This window comes from Bos javanicus, chromosome 10 (genome assembly GCF_032452875.1).
Source record: "Bos javanicus breed banteng chromosome 10, ARS-OSU_banteng_1.0, whole genome shotgun sequence".
NCBI classification, from domain to species: Eukaryota; Metazoa; Chordata; class Mammalia; order Artiodactyla; family Bovidae; genus Bos; species Bos javanicus.
In genome coordinates, this window is record NC_083877.1 from 30,076,241 (window position 1) to 30,092,850 (window position 16,610).

General features: G+C 39.5%; 1 protein-coding gene and 1 long non-coding RNA gene across 7 annotated transcripts in view; one reads left to right on the forward strand and one right to left on the reverse strand.

The window, feature by feature from the left end:
* Window positions 1-5,939: 5,939 nt before the first annotated feature.
* ZNF770 (zinc finger protein 770) lies at window positions 5,940-14,911 on the reverse strand. 3 transcript variants are annotated; one of them, XM_061430694.1, is made up of 3 exons: window positions 14,824-14,911; window positions 11,382-11,560; window positions 5,940-10,378 (listed from the first exon to the last, which is right to left on the reverse strand). In XM_061430694.1, exon 3 carries the CDS (start codon window positions 10,320-10,322, stop codon window positions 8,256-8,258), a length of 2,067 nt encoding a protein of 688 aa, XP_061286678.1. In that variant the 5' UTR covers window positions 10,323-10,378; window positions 11,382-11,560; window positions 14,824-14,911; the 3' UTR covers window positions 5,940-8,255. The 3 variants fall into 3 exon arrangements, with proteins under 3 accessions (XP_061286678.1, XP_061286676.1, XP_061286677.1); XM_061430692.1 differs by lacking the exon at window positions 11,382-11,560; XM_061430693.1 differs by lacking the exon at window positions 11,382-11,560 and having other exon boundaries at window positions 14,796-14,882.
* A 162-nt stretch (window positions 14,912-15,073) lies between these two features.
* The window catches only part of LOC133256021 (uncharacterized), a 140,486-nt gene continuing 138,949 nt past the window's right edge, over window positions 15,074-16,610 (forward strand). For 3 of the 4 annotated variants that reach the window (XR_009739081.1, XR_009739080.1, XR_009739078.1), the window contains exons 1-2: window positions 15,110-15,197; window positions 15,891-15,957. This is a non-coding gene — a long non-coding RNA (uncharacterized LOC133256021). Of the gene's footprint in view, window positions 15,198-15,890; window positions 15,958-16,610 lie in introns of all 4 variants that reach the window. The other variant, XR_009739079.1, reaches the window with a different exon arrangement.

The following is a 16,610-nucleotide window of genomic DNA, read 5'->3' on the forward strand; positions in this document are numbered from 1 at the left end:
GTGTCTGTAAATATGAAAATTAAATATGGAGTCCTTTTCTTCTCCTAATTTCTATGGTATAAAGTTTGTTTTTAGAACTAAAGATGATTTGCATGATCATAATTTTAAATGCAACAGATTATGAATACATTAAGTATCTAATTACACTTTAATTACAAATAAAGTCTATAAAACAAAAGGTAAAATAAGATTTTCTGAATAGCTTTTATGATGAGTGTTGCAAGATAGATAAGATTTTGACAAACATCAGGGAGGGACCTCAACACATTAGAAGGCAAACTCATTCCAAGAGTGAATGAAAGGCTCTAAATGAAAATAGAGATTTACAGATAAGAGCTTGTAATGATGACTCCATTCACTTCCTTCTTTATATATTCAGCATACATCTGAGAACATAACAACATCAGACACTGTTTTATACTATATTTTTAAAACATAAAATCATGCCTTCTCTTGCTTTCCAGAAACATGTATTGCTAACAACAGTTTAACTCAATGGTTCTCAAAGTGTAGCTTCAATACAGCAATAAAATAACTTGTGTAAGTGCAGATTTTCAGGCCCAGCCCCAAATACTGAATCAGAAACTCTGAGGGTGCAGCTCATCAATCTCTGCTTTTAACAAGCCCTCTAGAAGATTCCAGTGCACACTAAAGTTTGAAAACCACTAATCAACAGGGACAATTAACATAGTTAAGAAGAAAAAGCAGTGGGAGCACTGGAAATGGAATGCTAGGGTAAATCAAAAAGCCTTCCAGAGGAAGCAGTGTTTAAGTTCAAACTTCAAAGAGTGAATAGAAGCTAGTCAATACAGATGTAAAATATTACATGTTCAATGTTGTTTAATAACACCACTGAACCACTTTTCTTTTTCAGTTTAGTTCTTTTTTTTTCCTCTAATAGAATTCTGTTTCTCTAATGGAATAGTGCTAATAGAATTCCAGCAGTTAGCCCTGAAATTCTAACCCCTCCTAACTGACAATAAGAGAAACCTCAACAAGAAAGGAATTAAGTGTGTTCTTTCACTGCTTCTGAAGAGCAGATACTCTGCATGAAACAGTCCTAGCCAACATCACTTCTAATAAAGGATTCCTAAAAGTCATGCAGACTTCAAACATGGTGCTATCCCCTTAAAAATGTGTGCAATTATCACTGGTTATCTTACATAATATAAATTGAAATCTGATTTCTGCATATTAAACTTTAGTTTCCTTCCATAATGATGGAATAAAAACAAATTAAACCTGGCTCAACTAAATCTCTTCTTTGAATAGAGTATGAAAGTTTGTATCTAATTTAAATTCATACTATGTAGGTAAGATCAGTTCAATCACTCAGTCATGTCCGACTCTTTGCAACCCCATGGATTGTGCAGCACACCAGGCCTCCCTGTGTCCATCACCAACTCCTGGAGTTTACCCAAACTCATGTCCATTGAGTTGTTGATGCCATCCAACCATCTCATGCTCTGTAGTCCCCTTCTCCTCCCACCTTCAATCTTTCCCAGCATCAGGGTCTTTGAGGTCAGGTCAAATGAGTTGGCTCTTTGCATTAGGTGGCAAAGTATTGGAGTTTCAGCTTCAGCATCAGTCCTTGCAATGAACACTCAGGACTGATCTCCTTTAAGATGGACTGGTTGGATCTCCCAGTAGTCCAAGGGACTCTCAAGAGTCTTCTCCAACACCGCAGTTCAAAAGCATCAATTCTTCAGCACTCAGCTTTCTTTATAGTCCCAACTCTCACATCCATACATGACTACTGGAAAATCCATAGCTCTGACTAGATGGACTTTTGTTGGCAAAATAATGTCTCTGCTTTTTAATATGCTGCCTAGGTTGGTCATAGCTTTTCTTCCAAGGAGAAAGCGTCTTTTAATTTCAGGGCTGCATAACCATCTGCAGTGATTTTGGAGCCCCCAAAAATAAAGTCTGCCATTGTTTACCCATCTATTTTCTATGAAGTGATGGGACTGCATGCCACGATCTTAGTTTTCTGAATTTTGAGCTTTAAGCCAACTTTTTCACTCTCCTCTTTCACTTTCATCAAGAGGCTCTTTAGTTCCTCTTCACTTTCTGCCATAAGGGTGGTGTCATCTGCATATCTGAGGTTATTGATATTTCTTCCAGCAATCTTGATTCCAGCTTGTGCTTCTTCCAGCCCAGTATTTCTCACGATGTACTCTCCATATAAGTTAAATAAGCAGGGTGACAGTATACAGCCTTGACATAATCCTTTGGAACCAGTCTGTTGTTCCATGTCCAGTTCTAACTGTTGCTTCCTGACCTGTACACAGATTTCTCAGGAGGCAGGTCAGGTGGTCTGGTATTCCCATCTCTCTCAGAATTTTCCACAGTTTGTTGAGATCCACACAGTCAAACGCTTCGGCATAGCAATAAAGCTGAAGTAGATGTTTTTCTGGAACTCTCTTGCTTTTTCAGTGTTGGCAATTTGATCTCTGGTTGCTCTGCCTTTTCTAAAACCAGCTTGAATATCTGGAAGTTCAATTATTGTTGAAGCCTGGCTTGGAGAATTTTAAGCATTACTTTACTTGCGTGTGCTGCTGCTGCTAAGTCACTTCAGTCGTGTCCGACTCTGTGCGACCCCAAAGACGGCAGCCCACCAGCAGCCTGGTGGCTCCCCCATCCCTGGGATTCTCCAGGCAAGAACACTGGAGTGGGTTGCCATTTCCTTCTCCATACTAGTGTGTGAGATGAGTACAATTGTGCGGTAGTTTGAGCATTCTTTGGTATTGCCTTTCTTTGGGATTGGAATGAAAACTGACCTTTTCCAGTCCTGTGGCCACTGCTGAGTTTTCCAAATTTGCTGGCATATTGAGTGCAGCACTTTCACAGCATCGTCTTTTAGGAATGAAATAGCTCAACTGGAATTCCATCACCTCCACTAGCTTTGTTCGTAGTGATGCTTTTCTAAGGCTCACTTGACTTCATGTTCCAGGATGTCTGGCTCTAGGTGAGTGACCACACCATCATGATTATCTGGATTGTGAATATCTTTTTTGTATAGTTCTTCTGTGTATTCTTGCCACCTCTTCTTGATATCTTCTGCTTCTGTTAGGTCCATACCATTTCTGTTTTTTATCAAGCCTATCTTTGCATGAAATGTTCCCTTGGTATCTCTCATTTTCTTGAAGAGTCTTTCCCATTCTATTGTTTTCTTGTTTCTTTGCACCAATCAGTGAGGGAGGCTTTCTTATCTCTCTTTGCTATCCTTTGGAACTCTGCATTCAAATGCAGGTATATCCTTCCTTTCTCCTTTGCTTTTCACTTCTCTTCTTTTCACAGCTATTTGTAAGTCCTCCTCAGACAGCCATTTTGCTCTTCCGCATTTTTCTTGAAGATGGTCTTGATCCCTGTTTCCTGTACAATGTTATGAACTTCTGTCCATAGTTCATCAGGCACTGTATCAGATCTAGTCCCTTAAATCTATTTCTCACTTGTACTATATAATCGTAAGGGATTGGATTTAGGTCATAACTGAATGGTCTAGTGGTTTTCCCTACTTTCTTAAGTTTAAGTCTGAATTTGGCAATAAGGATTTCATAATCTGAGCCACAGTCAGCTCCCGGTCTTGTTTTTGCTGACTGTATAGAGCTTCTCCATCTTTGGCTGCAAAGAATATAATAAATCTGATTTCGTTGTTGACCATCTGGTGATGTCCATGTGTAGTCTTCTCTTGTGTTGTTGGAAGAGGGTGTTTGCTATGACCAGTGCATTTTCTTAGCCTTTGCCCTGCTTCATTCTGTACTCCAAGGCCAAATTTGCCTGTTACTCTGGGTGTTTCTTGACTTCCTACTTTGGAACTCCAGTGCCCTATAATGAAAAGGACATCTTTTTTTGGTGTTAGTTCTAAAAGGTCTTGTAGGTCTTCATAGAACTTTTCAACTTCAGCTTTTTCAATGTTACTGGTCGAGGCATAGACTTGGATATCCGTGATATTGAATGGTTTGCCTTGGAAATGAACAGAGATCATTCTGTCATTTTTGAGACTGAATCCAAGTACTGCATTTCAGACTCTTGTTGACTGTGATGGCTAGTCCATTTCTTCTAAGGGATTCTTACCCACAGTAGTAAATATAATGGTCATCTGAGTCAAATTCACTGATTCCAGTCCATTTTAGTTAGCTGGTTGCTGAAGTGTTGACATTCACACTTGCCATATCCTATTTGACCACTTCCAATTTGCCTTGATTCATGGACCTGACATTCCAGGTTCCTATGCAATATTGCTGTTTATGGCATTGGACCTTGCTTCTATCACCAGTCACATCCACAACTGGGTGTTGTTTTTGCTTTGGCTCCGTCTCTTCATTCTTTCTGGAGTTATTTCTTCACTGATCTCCAGTAGCATATTGGGCACCTACTGACCTGGGGAGTTCATCTTTCAGTGTCCTATCTTTTTGCCTTTTCATATTGTTCATGGGGTTTTCAAGGCAAGAATACAGAGGTGGTTTGCCATTCCCTTCTCCAGCAGACCACATCCTGTCAGAAGTCTCGACCATGACCGGTCTGTCCTGGGTGGCTCTACACAGCATGGCTCATAGTTTCACTGAGTTAGACAAAGCTGTGGTCCATGCGATAAGATTGGTTAGTTTTCTGTGATTGTGGTTTCAGTCTGCCTGCCCTCTGATGCCCTCTCTGAGCACCTACCGTCTTACTGGGTTTCTCTGACCTTGGGCGTGGGGTAATCTCCTCAGCTGCTCGCCACAGCAGCACCGCGCAGCCACTGCTCTTATGTAGGTTAAGATGGAATCAGGAATAACAAGAATATGTATTGGAGGAAATAACTTTGTTTCTTCATTACAAATCTGGAGAGGGAGGGCAGTGAGGAGGATAAATGGACAAGCATATCATGTGACATGCAAGGGAGTTAACATATCCTTTTGCAAGTGATAAGAAGCTATCAAAGAAACGTACTATGAAGAAGGAAGCAAACAATTAACTATGTTAGAAAGTTCAATGGAAAAGGTAGCTTGGAGTGGGCCCTGGAGTGTTTGCCTATTGGTACCTTGTTTCTATTCTATATGATTTTCCCTTTTAAAAAAAGTCCAAACTGCATAATTTGACATTTTAAAAATATTCTGAAATTTGAATTTTTCAAGAATCATCATCTTTCATTCCACATACATTTTCTCTCAATAGGCCCCGTGTGTGTGCTCAGTCACATCTGTGACCCCATGAACTGTAGCCTTCCAGGCTCCTCTGTCCATGGAATCTTCCAGAGAAGGATACTGGAGTGGGTTGTCATTTACTACTCCAGGGGATCTTCCCAACCCAGGGGTCAAACCCATGTCTTTTCCATTTCCTGCACTGGCAGGCAGATTCTTTACCACTGTGCCACCAGGGAATCCCCTAATAGGCCCTATGGCAGTACAAAACAATAATTCCACTAACTCAAACTATCTCAGTAAATAATCATGCTACAGCCTGCTCCTGTCCAAATGAAAATAAATCTTCTACTTTTGTTTAAAGATATTTAAAACTTTATTTTTTTTCAGAAAACCGAAGTAATTGACTCAACAATACTAACAATTTGAGCATGCAGCAAATCATTTAACATCTAATGTTTCATCTTCTTATCATGATGTATACAGTTTATTTTCATTCCTAAAAAGTTCCCACAAGAAGAGTGCAGTGATAATAAAAGTGTTCCATTACAGGTACTTCAAATAGCACTACAGTACATCTTTGACAAAATTTTTACAATATTCCAACTTTCAATATGAAACAGCTTAAAAAGGCGTGGGCCTAAAAAATAAAAAATGTATAGTAGTATCACTTGGGCAAACAAAATCTAATAATCATACAAACACAACACTGTTAGGATTCTGTTTGGGCTGGGAAAGGAGTATATAAATCATTAAGTTCAAATGAAATTACACAAATAGCTTAGGAAAATCCCCAAATAGATACTTTCAGACATATTAAAGGAAAAACCTTGAACTTTTATTCTTGGAAAACATGAACTAGTTGTCCTTTGCTTTTACTTAACAGAAATGTTCTTGTGTAAAGCAAATTCTATAAACCAGCATCTTGCTTGCACTTGAGGAACATTATCTCAGGAAAAAAGAAATTACTCTTTAAAACATGACTCTCCTGTATGTTTGTAAATTGTTGGGATTTTATCTGTACTGTTATGTTTAACCTCTGTGAATTAAACCAAGTTTCTCAAAATTCACTTGTAAAAAACAGCAGACCAACTTTTCCTCCCCACCCCACAAAGACAGTTCTTACAGTAGGATGTAAAATTGTTCACTTGTCCATTTTAATAGAGAGTTTGCCACCAAGTATATCTGAGTATGCTGGATAAATACCCACCCATTCTTTTCACCTTAGAAAGATTATGGCTATTTTCTCTTATTATTAGGAAGTGTCATTCTTAAGGATTTTTAGGTTAGCTTCATGGCAAATAGATATGGAAACAGTGACAGACTTTATTTTGGGGGGTTCCAAAATCACTGCACATGGTGACTGCAGCCATGAAATTAAAAGACGCTTGTTCCTTGGAAGAAAAGCTATGACCAACCTAGACAGCATATTAAAAAGCAGAGACGTTACTTTGCGAACAAAAGTCCAACTAGTCAGAGCTACATTTTTTCCAGTAGTCATGTATGGATGTGAGAGTTGGGACTATAAAGAAAGCTGAGTGCTGAAGAATTGATGCTTTTGAACTGTGGTGCTGGAGAAGACTCCTGAGAGTCCTTTGGACTGCAAGGAGATCAAACCAGTCCATCCTAAAGAAAATCAGTCCTGAATATTCTTTGGAAGGACTGATGCTGAAGCTGAAACTCCCAATACTTTGGCCACCTGATGCAAAGAACTGACTCACTGGAAAAGACCCTGATGCTGGGAGGGATTGAAGGCAGGAGGAAAAGGGGATGACAGAGGATGAGATGGTTAGATGGCATCACTGACTCAACAGACATGAGTTTGAGCAAGCTCCGGGAGTTGGTGATTGACAGGGAAGCCTGGCGTGTTGCAGTCCATAGGGTTGCAAAGAGTCGGACATGACTGAGCAACTGAACTGACTGAAGGATTTTTTATTTAAAATGGCAAATATGAAGGATAATGTGACTATAACTCTTTTACAGTTTGATTACATATTTCCCAAATCATGACAGAACTATTTAGAATGACACTCTCAATCCCATAAAGATCTTATTTCTGTACAAGATTACTTTATCAATTAAAATAACAATTCACTAATGATCAAAATAACATTGTTTAGCATTAGAATCTTGCAAAAAACAGGAATAAAAACTAGATCTAGTCACTGCCATTTGATTAAATTTAACAGATTTAGTTAAGTCATAGAATCACTCAATTAAAGAGGTATTAAAAGAAAGTAAAAGTCTTGTGGAGATGGAATCTACAAGTGAGCCTTAAGTCGACTGGTATCAATTATGAAAAAGCATGTAGATGACTTACATTCATTCCTCTGAAAAGATGACACTGCATTCACATCAACAAAAAGATTATGGCACTTGAACACTATATTTAATGAGTAAACATGGTAAATGTACAGCGGTACATACTAGGCTCTTTCTTCCTTTTAAATTTTGGAGGGAAAAACAGCAGGCTGAGCAAAACAAACAAACAAAAAACCACCAATCTCCTGTAGAACAGGAGGTGAAGTTACCAGAGTCCTAAGAATAAATAGCTTGGAAAAGACCAATGAAAATGTTATTATCTTCTCATCTACCTTCACTTTTATTGGCTTTACATTTTTCAGCTTGTAAGAAAAAATTTTCCAAGGGAATTTGAACCATAGACCTAAAATCTATGAAATAAATGAAATCTAGTCATGCTATCTGCTGCAGTCAAAAAACCAATTTTTGCCTGTCTTTTGAGTATATATAAAAGGAGATCATATGTCTTAAGGAATAATTCCTTCAAAAATGAGGCTGAATTATTTGTACCATGATGGATTTATAACATTTTCAATACAGCCAGTGTATGTTAAAATAAATGCTTGCTTTATGACATCAAATCATATTTTCCCCTCTAAAAATTAATTTGGCTGCTCCTAAAACACTGTATTAAATGCCTATGTATCTTACCTCTTAGTATGCAGGACAAGCAACTGCTTATGAAGTAATTCAATCTAATGTAGGCCTTTTGATAAAAATACATTTTAAATGATAACAGGCTAAAGAACAAGGTCACCAGAGACACCACAAACGTATCAGTGGTTCTGTCAGTTTCATAACTGAATTTAGGATATCCATTTTCTCTTGTGGTCATTCCTTAAAGTGAGTAAGTTGATGTCTCTTCCAGTGAGGAGCCTGTCTGAATGTTTTGCCACAAACTGAGCATTCAAATGGTTTCTGCCCTGCATGAATTAGATAGTGTCTTTCTAGTTTAGATGGGGATCTAAAACTTTTAGAACAAACACTGCATTGGTAAAGAAGGCCATCATTCCTCTCCGCACGCCCTGAATAACTACAATGACTATGATGGCTCTGCTCTGATTCCAGAAGTGTGCTAGAGAGATAGGGCTCTCTGCTCCTACAGGGGGCACCAAGAATGAAATCCTCTGATTCTGCCTTCACTTTTATTTCTGACATTTGATCTGACTCTGAGACCTTGTATTTTTGAAAACCAAGAGTCTGACATTGTTGGGAAGCACTGTAGCTAACATTATCACCCTGGTGAATGAGAAGTTTGTTAAAATTTTCCAATTCCACTTGGCAAAGAGATTTTCTATAGGGAAGCTTATCAATATGAGTTAGTTTATGTCTTTTCAAGTGAGCTGACTGTCTAAAAGATTTCCCACAAACATTACAGCCAAAAGGCCTCTGTCCAGTATGAATTAAATAGTGTCTTTGTAGTTTAGAAACAGAAGGAAACACTTTCTCACATTTGTCACAAGGACACATCTTATGTCCAGTATGTATGTTTCCACTTGGAACTGAAAAGCCACACTGGAGCACTTGACAGTTTTCAAAGAATTCCTCACCTGATGAACCATAGATAGATATGTCTTTTTTATGCACAGGATTATCCATAGTTAACATGTTTTCTGGTGTAAGAATACCTTTTACATTTTTCCCCATATTTTGGGTCTGGCAGTGCTTTTGCCAAGAAAATGGCAAAGTCAATGTTTTCTTTTTATTGCCAACTGTCTTATATGTTCCATGCTTGCCAAGAGAACTCAGACATGTTCTCTGGGTCTGTTCGGGCCTCTGCTCACCAGAAATAAGATCACGGTTTTTCATGAAAGTGTTTTTAAATACTTTTTTATCAGCTTGAAAATTATCTAATTTCTTACCCCCAGCACGTTTAAGCTTAGCCAAGATTTTTTTAACAATGGTTTTATAGTTGTAGCTGCTTTTGAGCTTGCTTGGAATTTTGCCACTTCTGGCAGGAAAACACTTGTGTCCTTTGAGAATCTGCTCTGATTCAAAACATTCTTCACACTCAGGACATTGAAAAGGGACAATATAAACAGAGTGGACATCAAGTTGATTATTCTCTTCAGATGCACCTATATTACCATTTTCAAAGCCATCCTGCTTTGCATTTAATTTATTAGGCAGGGAACATGATTCTGAACTCTTCACCTTTAATGAAAGAGTCTGAAAAGTTTTATTCCTGGTATGGATTTGTTTATGCTTCAAAAGTTTGCTTTGAATCTTAAATCCTTTTTGACAAAAACAACACTGAAAAGGTCTTTCTTCTGAATGTGTGAGTTGGTGGATTTTTAAGTGAGTTGACTGTCGAAAAGACTTACTGCACAGGACACATTTAAAAGGCCTCTGACCAGTATGAATTAGAGCATGCCTATCAAGTTTTGATTGTGATGGAAACATCTTGCCACAGATTGTACACGCATGAATATCCTTTTTTTTCTTTGAAGGATCAGACTTAGAGCATGGGTGTAATGCCCATCTCTCCTCTGGGGTAAAAGTATGATACATTCCATACACTGGCTTTTCTTGCTTGGCCTCCAACAATCTTCTGACCTGTTTAATATCATTCTGGTATGTTTCATCGTGAAGCTGTTGGTGCTTCACAAATGTCTTCAGATTCTTAAAGTGGCGTTGACAAATACTACATTTAAAAGGCAGATTATGAGTTAGTTGATGTCTTTCCAGGTGAACTAGTTGCCTAAAGGTTTTATGACACACATCACATTCAAATGGCTTCTGACCAGTATGAATGAGATAATGCCTAGCTAATTTTGATGGTGTTTCAAAATGCTTGAAGCAAATATTGCATATATATGGCCTGTTTCTAGGTAGCTTGTTGGCTGCTGCTACACACTGCTGAATCTTTAGCATTTTAAAATTGTTTTCAGCCATCATATTCTTCGGTGATATACTCTGATGAGCTCCATAGTGTTCTTAAACTCCATAGATGTCTAAAAATTAAAAATAAAAATGTATTAATTTAAAAATTACTTATTTATGTGAAAAGAAATAATTTAAAATGCCCTTTGGCTAAAGATATTAAAGGAAATAGGGAACCTCAAATTTTCCTGTGTTTAACAGTAAGTTAATAACCATTTTAGATACTTTAGAATCATTAAACAAATTTCACACATATAGAGAAATAAGAAGTCTTCAAAAGAAATACTTAAAAATGTATATAATTTTAAGCTGTATTTCTAATTAGTTGAGATAATACATTAAAGAGACTGAGTTGGATTTCTTAACATTAATTAGACCTTTTAATTCCAATTTTCTTAGTTCACTATTAAGTAGATTTGCCATTTTCAAAAATTGGACTAGAAAGGTAAAAACTATAAGAAATATAATACTAAAAATAAGACAAGACATATCTGCATTCAATTATAACACTCCTTGGATATGATCTGAGAATGGAATGTTTCCGTTATCAAAATTCTTAGCCACATCGTTAGTAATATTTACTCTTAATTACTTCTTTGGACCAACAAAGATAACACAGGCAACTGGAAGAAAATGTTCCAGGAAATCTGAATTTTAGTCCTGGATTTGCTACCATATGATCTTGGTGGCAAGGAGAAGGAAATATATAGACTCCTCAGCTCTAAGTCAGGCAAAGTGCCTCCTGGCCTGCCTACCACATCACTGTTGTGAGAATCAATGGAGATGATGCATCTGAAGGTGCTGGAAAACTAAAGCGGTATATAAATGTAAGGTATTATTTAGCTCAACACTAATCAAACTTAAAAACTTAATCTACTTAATATTTTCAGGGTTTCTAACTAAGAGATCGGAGAAGGCAATGGCACCCCACTCCAGTACTCTTGCCTGGAAAATCCCATGGGCGGAGGAGCCTGGTAGGCTGAAGTCCATGGGGTCACTAAGAGTCGGACACGACTGAGCGACTTCACTTTCACTCTTCACTTTCATGCATTGGAGAAGGAAATGGCAACCTACTCCAGCATTCTTGCCTGGAGAATCCCAGCAACAGGGGAGCCTGGTGGGCTGCCGTCTATGGGGTCGCAGAGTCAGACACGACTGAAGCGACTTAGCAGTAGCAGCAGCAGCAACTAAGAGATAAACACACTAAATGTATAGTCCTTTTTATTCCTCCTTTCCACTTTGTTGTAGAAGTCCTAAAAGACAAGTATAGAGGCAATAAGATTGACACAGTGGCTACTTACGTATTTATCTATGGCTCAGTAATTGCAGGTTGAGAACAATTCACTTTCAGGCAATATAATTAAAAGGTCATTTTGGTCTTAAGAGTTATTAAAAAGATAACACTTTTCCTAATATGCCTCTATGGGACACACGCAAAAGCTTATGAGGAACTTTCACAACCATTTTATACCATATATTGTATCTGAAAAGCCAATTTTCTTCTTATCCTTCTTCTACTAATCCCTTTTCTTTAAATAAGGAAGTCAGAGATTTAAAAAAGGTGTTCCAGCTCTCTCATCCTAAAAGTGAATCTTCTGGTTGAGATAAGAGAGTTGATAAGCCTACAGGAGACTCCCTGTTTTTTTTGTCAGCTGATTTAGTGAATATCTGAGCTTCCCTGGTGGCTCAGACAGTAAAGAATCTGCCTGCCATGCAGGAGACTTGGGTTTGATCCCTGGGTTGGGAAGATCCCCTGGAGAAGGGAATAGCACCCCACTCCAGTATTTTTGCCTGGAGAATTCCATGGACAGAGGAGCTTGGTGGGCTACAGTCCATGGGGTCACAGAGGGTCCGATACAACCAAGCAACGTTCACTTTCATTTTCAGTGACAATCCGGCATATGTGCTGTGTGCTATTACCGCTTTTGTGTTTAAGATGTCTAGAAAACACCTTAAACACAAAATCTCAAACACACCCACTGTAGTGCTCGTCAGCAATCTGATTTAAAAATAGGAAAAAAATCATTTATTGAGCAAATTATCTTCTACTAGTTTTTTTAACATAGTGTCCTTCAATCTCCAAGTCACTATCCATTAATGGATTATGAAATAAATTTAATGGGTCATGATCTGCATTTTTGTTTAATAAAATAGATTAGAAAATATCAGATTGCATAACATATGGTAAGGACAGTGTTTTGTGAAACTTCTATAGGAAGAGACAAACTTTGTGAAACTTGTTCTCTTGCATATTTCTTCACACAGGAGACAAAGGAACCCACAACAAATCAATCACTTTATCCAAAAGTGGCCAAGTAATCCATTAGGTAAGACTGGGGTCCATAGGACAAGACAGGAATTTCTAAGGATTACTAATTTTCTTCAATTGACCCAAATAACCCCAAAATATTATCAAAAAACTTAATTAGAGGTCAAAGGTAATATGACACACAAAATATTATGACTGCAAGCCACTCTATTAATTTATAAAATACACCCTATAACCCACATATCCATGTTAGCAACAATCAGCTGTTGATACTATTAGTATGCATTTTCACAATACTGAGTTAAGAGAAATTACAGGTGAACAGCCTCCAAATCCCTAAAGTGCTAACACAGCAGCAGTTATGAAGATTACAGTTAGGTGAATTGCCCCAAATTTGGCAATTTATTTAATTCCTGTCAAGTAATCAGCTGTTGAGGTGTCAATTAGGACAATAAGCCAAACTGCAAGTAATTATCAAATCTTTATTCACTTATGCAACAGTGCAAGCAAGAGGCTAAAAAAGTACTGGTCACCCAGTGGTCAATTAAACAAAACAGTGCACACAGTCATATCCCAGGGGAGAAGGCTGAAAAAAAAGGCTACTGGCTCTTTATGGACCCGTGAGCCAGGGGAGGAGGAAGGAAGGGCTATAAATAGAAAGATCCTGAGTCAAAATGGAGAAAAGTACCTCAGTCAAGGGTACCCCTTCCACATTCCCTCCCTTTGCAATAAGGGAGGTATTGGTGGAGGCAATTGGGAAGTACCTGGGCCTCAGAATGGAGGTACCTGAACCAGGAATGCAGAAGAATATGAGCATGGCTAGTGGGAGGGAACTGGTGTGTCCTCAACTGCAATTCCCTCCACAAAACTGCAGTGCACTGGCCATGCACAAGTCCAGTGTTGCAAGAGCAGCTTCCCCTGATGAGGCCAGCCAGGCAAAGCCACGAAATTGTCTACGGTTGGGCCTGAGAGATCACACGTACTATTCTGGCTTGAAGCCAGCTTCCTCCACTCCTATTGTGTATTTCTTCTTTCCTTTAATAGTTTCTTTGGATAACTGGCAAAAAATGCCACACTAGAACTACACACATGGCAACCATTTCTGATTATACCAGGAACTGACTGCCTATAGTTACCGTGCCAAAAAGAGACCATGGATTATCACCTAACACTAGCCCTAAGACTGGAGCCTATTGTCACTTGCATCCACGCCATGTGGAAAGCACTGACTGGAAGCTCTATATTGTTAGAATCATTGGTGGCAAGCAGTGATCTCATCTGCTATTTATACGTGACAGCTCAGGGATCCCCAAGCTCCAAGTGCAGTCCCACGTGTACTTAAGCACATGCACGTTAATTTGCTAGAACTCCAAATCCCACTTCAACTGGATCTTGTGTTCTCAACTGATTTTTTTTTTTTTTTTGGTCGATAATATTTTAAAAGACAAACCAACACTGTGTAATTTTTCCTAGACTCAAGTAAAAATAAAAAACGGCAAATCTCAATGGTTCAACCCCAACATTATCCTGACAACAGCAAAACACTCTTACAGTTGGAAGACTGAAAAAACTGATCTCAAAAAATTCCAACGAAACTTTTAAGGCTGAAAGCCTACTGGCTTTCCCGTCTCAAACAGCACCATTAAAAGGAAGTGAGGACATCATAAAAATCATTGAACAAGAAACACAAGAACTGAGAAAAACTTGAGAACTTTCAGTTAGGGAATAATCTTTGGCGACATTTATTACGGACTTTCCCTCTTTGTAGCTTCTGCTCTACTTCCCTTGGCCCACTCTCTTGCCCTTGAACCATCACCTCTTTCTCCTGGGGTTGGTGGGGGGAGGTGTTGCAGAGGACACAGGGCCCTCACAACTGGCCCTCGCCTTAATCGTCCACAACCAGTAAGCACCTAGGAGTCGAACGAGAGTCCAGAGACTGCAAAACCCCACAGCAGGAAAGGCAAGGCAAGGGTGAAAACTGCTTTGGCCACGGTGGGGCGCGGGGAGGGAATGCCACATGTGATACGATTCACTGCACGGGAAAGTATGCTTTTTGCATTTTCCTTTCAGAGATTCCTGCTCCCCAGGAGACGGTCAGGAGCTGGAGAAACGAGAAAATCAAATGAGCTGAGTTCCTGGCTCCCCCGTTCTGGGTCCCCGGGCACCTTGGAGGGACTGAGGCAGGCCCGACCTTTCCCGTGGGTCGCTCCACCTCACACCTGAATTCCTGAAATCTTCCTCACGCACCTGCAGCTGTCACGGGCCCGGGAGCCGCGCATCTCGGGGCCAGGAGCCGCAAAGGCAGCGTGCGCACGTCCTCGGGGCCGGCACGGAGATGGGCTGAGTGCGCAGGCGCAGGATTCGGGAGCGCCTCGGGACACGGTCCGACTGGAAACAGGCTCCCCACCAGCCCAGGGCCGCAGTCGCTTGGGCTTGCCTGGAAGTCTTACGGTGAAATGCGGCTCCAGGGATGTTTCCAACCTCGGCGCTGCTCACCCGGCACTGCAGTTGTAGGGGGAAGCGAACAGAGTTAAGAAGGTGTATTTTCCGTTTCAGTTCAATGCTTGACTAGGAAAACCACATAGCCTTGACCGGTGGGCTCAAGGCTCTACTGGAAGCTGGTGAGCCCGTGTTCAAAGCCCACGCTTCTAGTCCTCTAAAATGCGAGAGAAAAGGGCCGGTGATAACACGCCATGTGTCAGAACTTTCTGTGCCTTCACTGTCCTGGGTACTCTGCACGTCGTCAGAGTACAGCGCAGGGGTCAGGGAACCTGGGCTTCACTCTCGGCTCTGCTAATATCCTGCTAGCAGCGGACTCTTTTAGCTTCTTTGAGCATTCCTTCAATGTATTTCGGGTCGTCTGCAATGTACGAAGACCTGTGCTCAGAGTGTTAGTTTCTTCAGATTTGACAGATGAAATGGATGTAAAATGCTCAATGGAATGCCCGGTGCATAATAACCCCCCAAATAACCATTATCATTTATTAGTTACTATTTTTATTTTAAATACAACAAATTTATGAAGTAAAAGTAATCCCATTGTAAAATGAGGAAAATGAGACCGAGACGTTAAGGAGCTGAATTTCGCACAGCTGATAAATGATGGCAGTGGGATTTGAACACAGGTAGTCCTTTTAATTCAGTACTGTCTCCCAAATTGTAGATATCCCAACATTATGTAGGCACAATTAAGGAATACGTGTTGTAGTGTAGTTGCAAACTAGGGTGGCACATTATTAGTAAGATGCTTGAGTATCTATTGAAAATTTTAAGTACAAAAGACATCAGAGGAGAATTTTTTGTGGCTTTTGCAGGTTCTGATTGTAACTGTCTCAGCTTAAGAGGCGAGGAAATGAGAACTAAGAAGCACGTTTTTCACCTGTGAGTATCTTTTTATATTACTTTTCAAGAGCCATTGCAAACAAAAATTGTTATTTCTGATGTTGGTATATGCACTTCTATTTAAAAAGGGAGACATTGGGCCAATGAAAAGTCTCTTATTTTTGATGTAACATGGGGAAATGATAATAGGAAAAAGCTTTTGCTTCTCAGGAAGCAACCTTGGAAGAATCACATTTGGGAAGATTGAAGCCCTTAACTTCCAACACAAGCAGAGAGGAAGAGCTTTATGTATCCTGAGTGCTGATCCCAGGGTGGGGATGTGGATTGTCCAGACTTGCTTGCTTCTGCAGCTTCTCTTGGAAGCTCAGCTCAGTCAAATTAAGGAAATAATTGCATCCATCACCAACCATATAAGTCTTTAGGAGAGATCTAAATATCATGAGAGACTATTACCCGAGGTTGGGGACCAATGAAAGGTGCATTACTTGCAAAAACAGATAGGCCTTTGCACCAAGAACCTGAGAAATATGGAGTGTGGAACACAAGTGGATGGGCTGTTCTCCAAGGTCATATACCTTGTCTCGTCACCTCCCCCATTTACCATGAGAGCTATTTCAAAAAACTTCCATGTAAAAAAGGGAGAAATTACTGTGAATAAGAGTCATCTGGAAGAGTTCATTGAATAGCCGAGA

Bases quoted from the DNA above. Each gene is read 5' to 3' on its own strand.
- ZNF770 (XM_061430692.1), bottom strand. From the start codon at position 10,322: ATGATGGCTGAAAACAATTTTAAAATGCTAAAGATTCAGCAGTGTGTA.